At 41.6% G+C, this 14,953-nt stretch overlaps 1 protein-coding gene across 4 annotated transcripts in view; it reads right to left on the bottom strand.

Moving 5' to 3' along the window:
• The window catches only part of tafa1b (TAFA chemokine like family member 1b), a 478,998-nt gene extending 464,787 nt beyond the window's left edge, over nt 1-14,211 (bottom strand). Inside the window, exons 1-2 of one of the 4 annotated variants that reach the window (XM_087994425.1) lie at nt 7,897-14,211; nt 7,508-7,690 (exon numbers count right to left, since the gene is read on the bottom strand). In XM_087994425.1, coding sequence (XP_087850551.1) covers nt 7,508-7,619 — 112 coding nt within the window. In that variant the 5' untranslated portion in view covers nt 7,620-7,690; nt 7,897-14,211. The remainder of the gene's footprint in view (nt 1-7,507; nt 7,691-7,896) is intronic. The other 3 variants (XM_087994424.1, XM_087994423.1, XM_043708309.2) reach the window with 3 other exon arrangements.
• Between the last annotated feature and the right edge of the window lie 742 nt (nt 14,212-14,953).

The raw sequence follows: 14,953 nt of genomic DNA, 5'->3' as shown, positions 1-14,953 counted from the left end.
GTGTCTCCAGTTAACTGTGAGAGGGGTGAGGAAAGGATTAAATAAAACTTTCAGAATGATAAAACTAAAATTTCTTCCCAATTCTCAATGGTAATCATTTCATTTAATGTAATCCAACTTTGAGTGGTTATATCCACAGGACAATGTTTCCTTGCTCTCAGAACACAGGAGCTAGATTATTCTGAACACGTGCAGATATCCATGCATGTTCTTGAAACCTTCACATGCAATTACTTTCATTAATAATATTTAACATGTTTAAAAAAATGTTTTATCGCATTTCAACAATGATTCTCTAGAATGCAAAACAATGAAAAGTTTAACATTAATTGAAACAAATAGACAGCATTTCTCAGTCTAATAGTAAATGAGATAACATGAAAATTTCCTCAGATAAGATTGCTCGAATCACACCAATATAAACTCTTAACAGCTAAATGCTGTTGCGAATCACCTGCTCCAGAGCAAAACATTGTCTGAACAGTTCCACAGCCAATGAACATGTTGCAAAATGTGTGACACTATATTTCACACACCAACATATCAATCTGCCAGAACATGTCTTTTGTTTGCATACTGTTACATAAAATGTTGTCTAACATTTTAGATATTAGCCATTTGCATCGACAATGCTCGTCCTAGTTGTCACGTGCAAACAAGCTGATTTTTTGCTATATTGCATTTGAGACATCACTTCAACATTATTCAGTTGCCTGTGCCTATTGGGAAAGTGTAACAATCAATAGATGCCCGTATTAGATATAATAAATATTTCTACTGCTTGGATAACTATAACCACTTGTGAACTATGTTACCAATTAAGTTATTGATCAGCCTCTCTCATGGACATTTCTATAATATGCTATTGACCCAATATATTCATTATCTATCAGAGTTTGAGCAGAATCTAATTAAATAATAAACTTAGGAATTTCAACATTCAAAGCAATATTAAGTGGCAGTGTATGGAAGAAATATTCCAATGCATTTAATTTTTAATTAGAGATACAGCTGATTAAAGCAAAGAACACAAGATTATTTCCTTCCTCCTCCCCTACCTCCACTCTCCATCTCCAAACTATATGCAACTTCATCAAAAAGTGAAAGAATTTTTTCATTAAAAATTGAAATTGTGTGAAGGCAAACAAAATCGCAAATTCACATTTGTAACATATAGATTTTAAGAAATAAAGTCATATTATGGTGTCATTACCCCCAATTGGATGCTTGATGATAATAATTGAGCTCAAATATGAGAGACTGTCTTAACAATGTTTAGCACTTCTTGATTTATTGCTATTCATGTCACACATGCACACATACACTTTGAAATTAAAGAAAGATAAAATCAATGAAAAAAATTACATCAATTTATAATGAATATGAAGAAGCATTAAAGACTAAAATCAGATGTTCACTGTTGTGCCTTCACAAAGCTGCCCCAACTGATTTATCCAGCAAACAACAACAGCAACAACTACAATATTCCTTCTGTTAAAGGTCAGAAATTAGAGGTATAATGTCACGGTCAGTGAGGTATGTTGAATATTCACACCAAAATTATAATTAATTCATGCATATAGGTTTTCCTGTCATCTTCACTGATTAGATCTATATTGCTTATGTTACTTTGTGGCTCAATGATTCCAATACTTTTGGCTGGCTTCTCATCCTCCATGCTCCTTTTACAGGCATTCACCCAAAATGCTGCTGTCCTGTCATTACATCAGGTCCTGTTTTCTTGACATCCCTGGGTTTGCTTTAGTTCCCAGACCATCCATACCCTAACATGTGAAGCTTTATTTTGTACACATTCCTCTCTCCCACCCCCTCCAAACCAACGCAAATAACCTTGCTCTGCCAACTGCTGTAGCTTCCTTCAGTCTTACAACCATCTATAAACTCTGCATTCTTCTAAACGTGCTTTATTCCACCATTAGCATGCATTTATTCAGACCTCAAAACCATGAGTTTGGAATATTCCATGGTTAAGCCACCAGAACCTGAAATAAAACCTAATATTTTTTTTAACCAGCTAATCTTTTTTTTGGGATGGGTGCTTCATTTTTTTTCTTTTCAAAACATCCCAAAATGCCAAAATTTATGCAATACTTTTAATAAAAGTTGTTTTAGCTATTGCCTGCCAATTGTCATTTGTTTTTAATGCTGATTTTTATTGTGATGCAAGGCATATAACTACTTTCAAAATGCAAAATATTTCAAATGGCAAGCAGTCTCCTTACAACATCAAATTTCATAAGCTAAATCCATTTTGCCAAGACAAAAATCATCTTTGTAAAATTGCAAATTATATGCCCTAAATCTCTACCATTCAGAAGCACCCAAGTTATAATTGGTAAACATTTACAATGAGATTAATAGATTAGCCCTGAAATCTGAAGTGAGCAAGTCTAAACCAACTTAATAAATTGAAATTGAAAGACTTCAATAGTACCATATGAAGAATACATGAATCCCTAAAAGCAAGTGCAAGGTTATGATCTTTTCAATCAAATTAAAATGACAGGAACTACAAACAGGGAAACCCAAATAGTTAGAATTGTCATCTGAACTTGCAGATAAAGATTAAACTAATGTTTCCAAAGAAACTGCTATTTTTAGGTCTTGCAATAAACATCTGTACTCAATGTAATTGACATTTGATTAAAAATATTTAACATTTATGTTGGAGCCATTTCAAATGTACTGAGAACATATTCAATAGTTTATAAGCAAACATTTGGGCAGTACATGTTTCATATATTGTAAATGTGTAGGCTAATGCATGACAAGGCAAAAACACCATGGGTTTAAAATTGTCAGCTGTTGGCTGAAATAAAAGACTGCTTACAACCCTATTATTTCTTGTTATTTATGGTTATCCGATTTATTCTATAGAGTATATAGAACAACTGCCCCCTCAGCTGATGAATTATGCTGAACAACAATTGAAAGAAGCATTGAAAGTGGTAAAGGTATAAAAAGTATTTTGGCTGGAAAACCTCAACATCCATCAGAAATAGCTCAATGGTACCGATACAGACAGAGTCCAGAAGGACATAACTATTAGACCAAGCCTATAGCAGGCACTGCAGCAACTAAAAAGAGGGGAACAATCTGCTTGATACATCCATCTATCTGTTACAGATATAATTGTCCATGCCAGCATTTGTAGGAGTAACCACCAATCAATCCTTGTGGAAATATAATTCAGTCTTCACATTGAGGATACACTCCTTGATGCATGGCACCAGCACCATGCTAAATGGGATAGATTTCAAAACAGGTCTAGCAATTCAAGATTGGGCATTATGGGCCATTAGAAGCAGAGTTGCATTCAACAACAATACATAATCTTCTGGCCTGCTCCAGGTTTACCGAAAAGTGTACAGTGTCAGCTCAATACTGTTACAACACAAGACTATTTGCATGCTAAACATCAGAGGTCATGCAATATAGACAGCCCCAATCTAAACAAGCAATTTCATTGCCAGTGAATCACATCAAATTAACATTCTCATATTAGTACTAAAGTCTTGTACCCTAGTGCCAGCCTAGACAAGCTATTCTATTACAGCTAGGGCAATGACATCTACTAAAAAATGAGGAGAATTGAGTGGGCATATTCTGTCCATTGTTAAAAATCACATCAGCCTGGCCAATTACACCCTCAGTCTATTTGCCACCAAAACATATGGGGGAATATGTTGTTGACAGGCCTGTCAAGCTGTATTGACACAGCAATGTCTGAGTTTGGGTTTCACCAAGACCACCAAAACTCCTGACTTCATGATAGCTTTTGCCCATAGATTATCATGACAGATGAACACCAGATGTGAGGAGTGTGTGACTGCCCTTGATATCAAGGCAGCTTGGAACCAAGGCAGAATGGGAACAGGGGGAATTCTCTCCATTGGTTGGAGTCACACCTAGGACAGATGAAAGATTGTTATCATCATTGGAGGTTAATCATGTCAGTCCAAGACCATCACTGCAGAAGTTCCTCAGGTAGATATTTTCCCAATTAAAATAAGTTCACATATGTTATTACACATCTCTGGAGCAGGTCTGACTTGACTTTGGGCCTCCAGATTCAGAGGGATATACCACAGCCCTAAAAGTTTTTCAGTGTCTTACCCTAGGCCCAAATATTTTCAGCTGCTTCAATGACCTTCCCTCCAGCAACAGGTTAGAAATGGGGATGTTTGCTGATGACTGCACAGCATGCAGCACCATTCACAACTCCTCAGATAAGTGTGTCATCCATGCCACAAGTGACAGAGCATGGTCAACAAGACAGAATCTAACCATTTCCCCTTGACATTCAATGCATTACCATCACTGAATCTCCTAAAGCCATCCTGGAGAGTTACCATTGACAACAAACTGAGTAAAGGCAGTCATATATTAATACAGTGGCTACATGACCAGGTCAGACATTAGGAACTCTCTGAAAAGTAACTTAAATCCTGTTTCCCACCTACCACTACAAGACATTAGTCATGAATGTGATGCAATAATCTTTATTTGCCAAAACGAATGCTGCTCCAACACTACTCAAGAAGCTCAACAAGCTCCAGAACAAAGCATTCTATTTGATTGGGCCCCATCTGTCACCTTCAATATTCACTCCCCACCTCAAGTGCACAGTGGCAGCCTGTATCTAATCTACAATTTACAATGCATCAGCACCTTAGATAGTACCTTCCAAACCTGCAACCTGTATCCATTCAAGGCACAAGGCAGCTGACACAATACCTGCAAGTTACCCACCAAGCCACACAGCATTCTGCTATGTAACTATATCAGTGGGTCAAAATTGTGACAACAGTCAACCTGCACCACCTGAACTGCAGTAGCTTGCAGCACTTTCTCCAGGGCAATTACAGATGGGCAACAAATGCTGGTGTAGCCTTAACACCAACGTTTTCCAAAAATGAATAATTTGCAAAAAGGAGTTTCTGACTATTAAATTATTGTACCTTTAAAAAACCTCAGTGGATCAGTAACCTCTATGTGTCCCATCCAAATAATTATATCATAATATTACCAGCAGAGACAGCCCCATTTCTGTATTGGAGTTTAGCCTCCATAGGAGCGGTAGTCCTGATCACATGTCCCTAGCCTGTTACCACATCCCTTTCCTCTAACATTGTGCTAATCCATGAAAAATTGACATGGTTTCTGTTTTAATTACAAACTGCACGAACAAAGCAAAATCTCACAAACCTGTGTAAAAATACATCTCCAATAATTAAAAATGTAAATAATGAATTCCAAATAGAAATCATTTGATATGTTATGATTGCATCTGCTTGTTTTCACTGCTGTTTTGACTAAATCCCCTGTTACACAGAAGAGCCCTGTGGGAAGGGAGTTCCACACCTCTGTTCACAATTAGGGATCAGAAAGTGCCTGCCCCTATCAACTGACTTGGAAAAGGGTAAGTTGCTAACTCGAATTCGTGCTCCCAATTCTCAAATCAAAATTGAATTTGACCAGTGTGACCCTCCAACAGATGTAAAAAGCATTAAACACCCTCAAAACTCAGAAGGCCTTTAGTCATGAAACCATCTCACTAATAACATTGTAGCAGTGGCTTGAATTTAATTGGGGAATTATTTATGTTCATTAACTATTCGTGCCAAAATGTCAACATTGAAACTAATGGTTGAAAAACAGCTAACATGTGTGCACAATTAAACCATATCCTTAGGAGCAAACGGGTACAATTTTAAATTATCTTGGTCAACCCGTTTGGACATCTTATGACACACCTCAGAGAACAGGTTTAACCTTAAACTGCAGCAGCTAAATAATTTATCAAAGTGAATGTCAACTTGGCAAAACAGTCGTGTCAATCCTAAGCATGGGACAACTGGGTAGAACTGATTCACAAAGTGAGGGGCAAAGAGATTTCGGGAAAACTTCTCAATGCAAGCGCCCAAGTAGCAGAGTTCTGCAGTGCTGGCTATGCCTCCCCAGGTACAACTAGCAGCCAGACAGGTGTGCAGGACATGCGAGAGCGCTTTCCAGATTCTACACGAGGATTTTCCTCCTGGCGGGTGGGAGGCATTGAAAACCCGACGCTGGCAGTTCAGGGTGAAAGCCACTCTGAACTGACCATTTGAACTCTGCCAACAGCAGTAATTGTCCCCGGTAGTGCAGATTGGTGGCTGTAAACACGGGGATTTAAATCAGGCGAGTTGCTTCATACATCCCAGGAAACCAATGAGAGAGACTGAACCCTTTCATCTGCCCGTGTCAATTGATTTGTCGGTTTTGTTTGCTGTCTTGAGAAAATCTTATTACTTGTGTTAAAAAAAAGACCACGATTTCCCCCTTGCTCTTGTACATGCTAATATCTCATGCTTGTTATATCCTATCGACAGAGCTGGTATTCAGTGGAGCTGCACTTTCTGTGGGAAATAAGGCACGTTAAGATTGTGTTTTCCTGATCAAACTCGACTGTCGCCGATTATTTCCAGGGTGAAATTTGCCTGGACAAAGTTTCCAGTCTCTGGTGTAGACAGACAATACAAAGGGAGACCAGTTCCGCCAAAGGAAGTCAATAACGTCAGGATCAATAGATTCTCACTTGCATATTGTAGCCTGTTGGCCTTTCTGTTGTTAAAAAAAAAACCACATTCCCGGAATAGGGATGTGGAAGCAGCTGTAATTCGGGGAGTAGCAAACGCGGCGCCGAGCTTTCCGAGCTCGTCCTTCTCAGTGTGCTGCTGTCACCAGGCACTGAACTGGGGACTGGAGGATTCCTTCACAGATCGGAGCTCGACCCCTTCCCCGTGCGTACGCGGTGGCTGGTGACATGAGAGACAGAGGGAGACCTGACACCAACAGATTGGCACTCGCTTCACTCCTCGACAAGTGGAGGGCGATTTGAACGGGCTCTAGATCATGTCAAATGACACGCGACTGTCATTGCAGCGGGCTGTATGTGGAGGGAGAGAGGAGACATGGGGCTGTTTGCGGGGGTCGAACTGCGCTCCGTCTTGGTGCAGAGTAGGCGTCTGCTGGAGATTCACAGGAGGAACCTCTAAGCTCAGACATTTATCAACTTTGATCCCGGCCTTTCAGAGGCTTACGGGCGAAACGATCTGTCAGTGTCTCACTGCGGCTCCGTCCCGCAGCCCTTTACACTGGGCACTGGGAGGGGGACCTTGCACGCTTCTCACATTTTTATAGCCCCCATCCCCAACCCCGCTCCCCCGGCCCGGCTGCCTGCAATATTCTCCCATTTTATCTGGGTCATTCCCAGCAAGATTCCTTTCCCAGCCAGCCTGCCTGATTCTCCTGCTTCCTGCTAATGTGGGAGGCTGCGAAAAAGTTCATCCCCCCCCCTCCCCTCCCCATCTGCTCGCCTCTTCCTCTTCCCTTCTCTGAATGGGCCGGGAATGGGAGCAGGGAGTCGGGCTGGGGACCTGCCTCCCTCTGACCCCTCTGCAGGTTCCACACACGGAGCTCAGAGCCAGGCTTGAAAAGAGCTTACCTGGCCGGTGCAGATAAAGTTGCTCGAGTGTTGGCGGAAGGGCTCCGTGACTGAACACCAGGGCGCAGGCTGTTATCCAGAGAGACAGCAACACTGACATTGTAGGGACCATCGCGTCTCCCTGTAAAGCAGGAAGTGGGAAATAAACTTAGGCTGCCCCTCGGCTCTCGGAAACTGCATCAGCTAGAGAGAAAAAAAAACTGTCTCAATTCTGCAAGGAAATAAATCCGTGCACATCGCCCTAACATTAGAGAAACTGAGTCCAGGTCCAATCCCATACAAGTGGCAAGTTTAAGGGGCGGGGGGGGGGTTTAAAGCAGAAAGCGCGTTGGCAGGCTAGGAGCACCCCGACGCCGGTTTTTATACCGAGGAACGCATTATCCACTCACCTATGGGAAAGGGCCAACTCTGTGGGAATGCTTGAACTACCGACTCTCCTTCATCGCTTTCCCCATGAAAATAGCGGCAGACTAATTGGTTTATCAGAACAGGCTTGACTTCATTCGCTCTCTCACGTCTGGGCTAGAAGCGTGTCCAGGAGGCGCGGGCCATCACTTGCCTCCCCACACACCCCTCCTCCTCCTCCTCCCCCCTGCTCAGTTCTGAGGCTGGTCCATGTTGTGCAGAGAGGGTTAAGTGGAAATCCGCTGATAACGAGCCGACTGATCCAGTTAGCCCCCGGAAAGTCGCTGTGCCGTCCACGTCTCGCCAGTTCTCAGGCGGCAGCTCGGTTCCACAGGAAGGTTTGCAGCGATACCAAGGAAAGGATGTAGGCTCTCAGCCTCCCCGGGTTACGGGATTGTACTGAGGGAGCCCTCACTGGTTCCGGGGAGGAAAGGGTGGATAGACGGCGTTACAAGGAGCAAAGCAGCAGCGGAGCCCGGAAACCCTCGTCTTCTGCCCCAGGTCCAAAGGCTGAGCTTGCACGTCAGTGCTTACCGGCTCCCCCCACCCCCCCAAGAGCAAAGCCTCTGTATCTCCGCGCCCTCCTTCTCTGGAAACAACCCGGCAGGATGCGGAATGAACCAGCGCATCGCCTCGTCACCAGCAACTGAGAAGTTTCCCGGGAGCAGCGGGTCATCTATCAGGGCAGTCGGTGTCAAAGTTGACAGAAATATCCTTCATGCCTGACGTTGAAACGAAGACAAGTTTACTACGTGAGCATGTGCAAGGGGCCGTGGGCGGTAATGAAGTCTTATTTCAATCCCGTCCACCGAGCTCATTTAACTCTGACTGGACCACGGAGACATTCCCCTCCCCTCCCCCTGTCTTTTTGTTTGGTGTGTGTGTGTGTGTGTGAAGCGCCAATCTCTCCGTGCCCTTGTACTGGCGGTGCTGCAGTGATCCCTCCTCTGTCTGTGTGTGTGTGTGTCCACACCTCCTCTGGGATTGTTTCCCGGGCTTTGATTCTCCCGCCACTCACTCCTTACCTGCAAGAGTCGGGGTAACCAGAGAGAGGTGTGACTGGGGGTGTTGGATTGGGGGGGGGGGGGGGGATGCTCAGTCTCATGGGCTTGATAGAGTTGCCTCCTGCCTTTCGGTCACGTTAACAGTGAACATGTGAACCAGCAGCAACTTTCCCGGGAAGCCGGCGAGCGGATTATTCTCTCCAATGCAGGGTTCCCATCAGGCGGAGGAATGGCTGTTAGAAACCCAGTTAAGGACGCCAATTGTATCCCGCTCCTTCTCCCTCCCAGGCAGTCTTTGCGATGCATTGCACTTGAGAAACTCGACACAATGTCTAATACCAGCAACAACAACAAAAAATGTGGTCAGATAATACCACGCGCCAAACCGACCTCTCTTTCTCCTCAATTCTTTTCCAACAAATCGGGTGCTGTTTGTCCTGTCATTGCCCTCCCCGAAGCCTGTTTGGAATTTCATACATCTTTTCTTCACTGCAAGTTAGCACCGCGTCTTAAAGCGACACTCTCTGCTTAACGCCAGAAATTAACCTAATTGTCAATTACCAATTTCTGCCGCCAGCAGATACTGTGAAGGGATGAGCAAGTGGGAGAGAACCCTTAACAAGAAAATATCAGGTGATGATAACTCCACCGGCCACTTATCCCCGGAGCGCTGCCCCTAGGAAGAATGTTCACTCACTTGATGAATGAGTCTGAAGTCGCTGTAACTAGTGGCAGAACTGTAATTAAATAAACCGTGCGTCTTAAAAGCTGTTGAAGTGGCAAGTTGCATTTCTGCTTCTGCCGAATAATTGAACTTTCTCGTTGGTATTAACACCGCTGTGGACCAATGCGAAGGACCCTTTCGGCTGTGCAGCGATTCGCCAGTAATTCCATACCCGTAAAGGATTCAGAAACATCGCCTCTCTATTAACTAGGGCTGGTTAGACAGCATTCCAAACCTAGCTCCAGATACATTACATTATATCAATATATTCGCGTGTGCAGGAACCGCAGGCAGCCTTAAAGTTGTCCAATTATATTTCGAGTTCACACGTACATCCTGTAATAGGTTCCTTGGAACGAGATATCTGTTTCCATTAAGATATGGTATTTGTACACGACCAGATTCGCCTGGGAAATGTGGGAGAATTGACTTTTTCAATACGTTGCATTTGGACGTTCAATAGTTTGATGTTCGCTTGGAACGTCAAATGTTACTTATAAAATCAATTATTTAAGATTAATCTGAGTTGCTATCTATTCATCATCGCTAATTGTATTTCTCATTGATTCGTGTAAAAGTATAGGAAACAAAGTAACCCTGTGTTACATTTAACAGCGTTGATAGCTGACGACGAGTCGTCGTTGATTAAAATGCAGCAGAATACATATATATATAGGAGATATGTAAAACTGCTATTTTAAAAACAACTGTCGAATCACTGTGAAACAAGGGGGGAAAACCTTTAGATCTCCGCCCACGAGCAGACTCTTGAGGAGTTTTTTGTGACTTCAATACATTTACTCTGGGGAGAAAGTTGGATTCTTATTTTTAAATAGCCAATATGTCACAGTTAAACAATAAACCGCAGTCTAAAGCATTTCAGTTTATCGAGCGCTTTCTTTTAGAAATAAAGTCGGAAATTTGAGGTTGATGTCCAATAGACATTATCCGAATGAACATAAAGCTTTACACAAGGGTCTCTGCATTGTGTAGATACAGAAACAAGTGCTATTCTAAACCCCATGCACTTCAAACTAATCGCAACAATCGCGTTTTGGCAACAAATGATTAAACTCGGGTGTTGAGCTATATTTAAAAGGGTCACCATTGAACCAGGACAGTAATATTAAAACTGTGTAAATCATTGGTGGAACTGTATTTGGAATAGTGTGTACAATTTTCGTCTCATCCGGTAAAAAAAACGTTGCAGTAATTTAAAGAATTCAGAAAAGAGCGATCAGAATGACTGAAGCAATGGAAGAGCTGGATTCCCAAGAACAATTATGTAAGTTGGACATCTTTTCACTCGGGAAAAAAGATATAACATTACATCTGTTTATTTTTTCTTATTCTGATGTCGTCCACGACAGGTTATTTCCCCGTGGCAGGGAACTGGCGAGGGGATAAATTCACCACTGATCTGGGGAATCATTAGTTCAGCAGATTTTTGGGAAACCAATGGAATGTGCTGAGAGAAAGTGAGGACTACAGATGCTGGCGATCAGAGTCGAAAAGTGTGGCGTTGGAAAAATCACAGCTGGTTCCGAAACGTCGACTCTCCTGGTCCTCGGATGTTATCTGAACAGCTGTCTTTTTCCAGCGCCACACTTTTCTACAATGGAACATGCTCCCTAAGGAGATGGTGGGAGCAGATTATATTGGTTTATTCCATGCAAACTAAATGCATATTTCTTCCCAAGATAATATTTTGGGATAGATTGAGTAATTTAGGACATGGCATATGATAAATGTAACATACTTGCGAGAGAAATAGATTACTTTGAATCTATTCTTCCCAAAAGATTTCCCGCATTGAGGAATTCCTCACTTCATGTCAGAATGTGTTCCAGATTAATTGATATTGATTAATAGCCATTAGTAACCAATAACACCATCATTACTGTGTTACGTGGCTACCAGGTTGATTAAAAATTGAGAATGAAAGTGGGCCATAATTTTTGCCTTGGACTTCATGAATTTTCTGTAAGGCTAAATTAAGGTCCAACAACCAATTATTGTAAGAGTAACTGTTTCTTATCTATGACAACCCCCAAATTAACCAGTTAATGGATGAGTTTAGAGTGTCTAGATCAGAAGTAATGGTAGAATGCCATTCCAGGTAAGTGAGGACGAGGGTGCCCAAAGATGGAATAGAATTCACAGCCTAGCCTTCACTGTCAGGATGGAGGGATAGCTGCCTGGAGTAACTGTAGCACACAAGTGGGCGAGAACTTTAAGCTGACTTGGGGCTCTTGTTTGTCCAGATTGGATTTTCTACAGTGTGGAAACAGGCCCATCGGTCCAACCATGCCAACACCAACTCTTCGAAGAGAAACCGACCTAAACTCATTTCCCTACACTTATCTCGACTAAGGCACCTAACACTATGGGCAATTTAACTTAGCCAATTCATTTAACCTGCACATCTTTGGACTGTGGGACGAAACCCACACAGACACAGGAGACACAGACAGTCACCCAAGACCAGAATCGAACCTGGGTCCCTGGTGCTGAGAGGTAGCAGTGCTATCCACTGAGACACTGTGCCGTCCAGTTATCAATCAACTCTGATCTTAGCCAATCTGCCACCAGGACTGCACCAACAGGTAGCAACACAATTCCACTATACATCTGGAGATCAGAATGAATGAATTTAAGTCTTTAATTATGCTCCCTGCTAATGGGATCTTTCTCCACATTGTGACATTCTGCTCAACTTTCAGTATAATTATTCAATGATATCAGAATGACTAGTTCCTCATTCTTAATGCAGCAAATTGCTCGATAACTATCATTATTCAGTGACATGCAATCATTTTTAACTTTCATTGAGGGGGTATTTCAAAACTTACTATGATTACAGGAACAATGAATCTGAATGTGATATCTTCATGGTTTCAAAGTATCAATTTTTGACATAGACAATGCTTGTGAAGATCTATCTATGAATGCAATGCTTAAGCTATAGCATGAATTGGAATTGGAATACATTCTTCAGATCCAGTTCATTGGAAGGGATTTATCAGTGCTAATATGTCATAATCCAATTAAATATATTCATGGCCTCTTATAGTACAATGATATTCTGCATACCTCTGAGGCTGTAAGCCTGTATTTAAATTCCACCTTTTCCAGGGGTGTGTAATAACATCTCTTAAAACAACTAAAATATTATTTGGTTATGAAAGCTGGTGCATATGCGACTGTTTGCTTCATTTTTATGCATTATGGTAAATTGTAAATATAAATTGTAATGCATCCTAAAAACAAGTGAAGTGGGGAAATGAAACATAACTTGTTTTAAACAGCATATGTGTTTGTAAGTCATTCATATAAAGCTTTGGGGCTTCTGGAACCATGAGGTGAAAGGGGTGTCGTTGCAAGTAAATTGGCAAAACTGCCATGAAGGAAGCTATTAAACATGATTCAGTGACAACATGGGAAAATGTACTGGCATCAAACTACTTTATTTCTTGTTTTATCGCTAGACCACAGTTGTAGCCCCAAGCCACCATGGAACATATTGTTGAGATCGGTCAGTGTAATGAATTTCTGTATAATTATAATCTGTCAGCTAAAAGTAGTTGATGTAAGTAAATAACGCAGAGTGGACCAAAGATGAAATTGAAAACGTAACATTGAAAATATAGATATTGCAACTTATTAAGACTGAATCTCACACACTGATGGATGAGCACAAGTTTTTGGCATAAGAGAATTTGATCATTTTTCTATTGTGAAATCTCAAGGCAAAACATTTTCATTGTTTGACTAATCTGTGGAGTGCTGTAATTAGTCCCTTCAGAACTTGGTTCAGTTAGCCTGTAATGTCATGTACTTTACATAAATTGATTTATTTTTGCTTGTGTTTATTTCTTTCAAAGTATATTCATGTTATAAGGTTTTTGCTACTCATCAAAACTATTGGACACACCACAGCAAACAAATGAAAAAGGCACGCATATGGTCAATTTTTAGTTGCAATGCACTCCAAATATTTTCACAAGGTCGTACTGGTCAAAGTTGATGGAATACAAATAATCCTTTCCCCTTAATTAAATTAAGATGGTTACTAAATCACAGAAGGTTTTGCAAAAATATGTATGTGTACATATGTATACTCCGAGATCTGGGAGTTCACTCCTCAGGATGTTTTTCAGTTTGGACCACTGTCAATTGGTATGGAAAGCTTTCTGAAATTAATAGCAATTTGTCATCATTGTGTGACTTACCTTTGTATGCAATTCATATAAGCACTGAAATTTAACAAATGCTGCTCCAGTCTGTCACTCTATAACACCAGATTATACTCCAACAGTTTATTTGGAAATATTAGCTTTCAGAGCGCTGCTCCTTCATCAGGTGGTTGTGGAGTGTAAGATCATAAGACACAGAATTTATAGCAAATGTTTACAGTGTGATGTAACTGAAATTACGTTTTGAAAAAGACCTGGATTGTTTGTTAAGTCTCTCATCTTTCAGAATGAACGTGTTAGGTTTCAGTTCTTTCATATGTAAATCGAGGAACTTTTTTAAAGTTACAAGAAATAAAGTAGTTTGGTGCCAGTACATTTTCCCATGTTGTCACTGAATCATGTTTAACAATTGGTGTCACGTCGGCCCAGGTTTGAGGTGCCCTGTGTGAGACTGTCTAGGCCCAATGTTCAGACTGATTCTAATCTAAAGAAATGGAGTTACAAAATCTTACATGGATTCATGCAATTTTTGAGCAAAATAAAATGTAATTCTGCAAGTACAAATTCACCCCACAAACTAATATGCAGTGTGTGTGTGTGTGTGTGTGAGAGAGAGGGGGGGTTATGAGTGTCTGTGAGAGAGTGTGTGTATGAGTGTGAGTGTATAGAGATATAAAACTGTGAGAGGATGTGTATGTGTGTGTGTGAGTGTTATGTGTGAGCGTATGAGAGAGAGCTTGTGTAGTGAGTCTGCTCAAAAACTGTTTGAGAGTGTGCATCTGTCTGTGCGTGTACATCTGTCTGTGTGTCTGTGTCTGTGTGTGTGTGTGCACGTGGGGATGTGTGTGTGTGTAGTGCAGTGGCGTCACCTATAGTTGACATAAACCCAAGGTCCCGGTTGAGGCCATCCCCATGGGTACCAAATTTGGCTATCAGCCTCTGCTTGGCTACTTTGCATTGTTGCCTGTCCTGAAGTCCGCCTTGGAGGATGGTCACTGAAGGTCTGAAGTCGAATGTCCTGGACCGCTGAAATGTTCTCCGACTGGGAAGGAACACTCCTGTCTGTTGATTTTTGTGTGGCGTCCATTCATCTGTTGCCATAGCCTCTGCTTGGTCT

Source organism: Chiloscyllium plagiosum, unplaced genomic scaffold (assembly GCF_037043375.1).
Source record: "Chiloscyllium plagiosum isolate Xiang-an unplaced genomic scaffold, Cpla_swu_hap1 HiC_scaffold_14, whole genome shotgun sequence".
Taxonomy (NCBI): Eukaryota; Metazoa; Chordata; class Chondrichthyes; order Orectolobiformes; family Hemiscylliidae; genus Chiloscyllium; species Chiloscyllium plagiosum.
The sequence above is the reverse complement of the archived record's forward strand: the minus strand, read 5'-3'. Positions and strand labels throughout refer to the sequence as shown.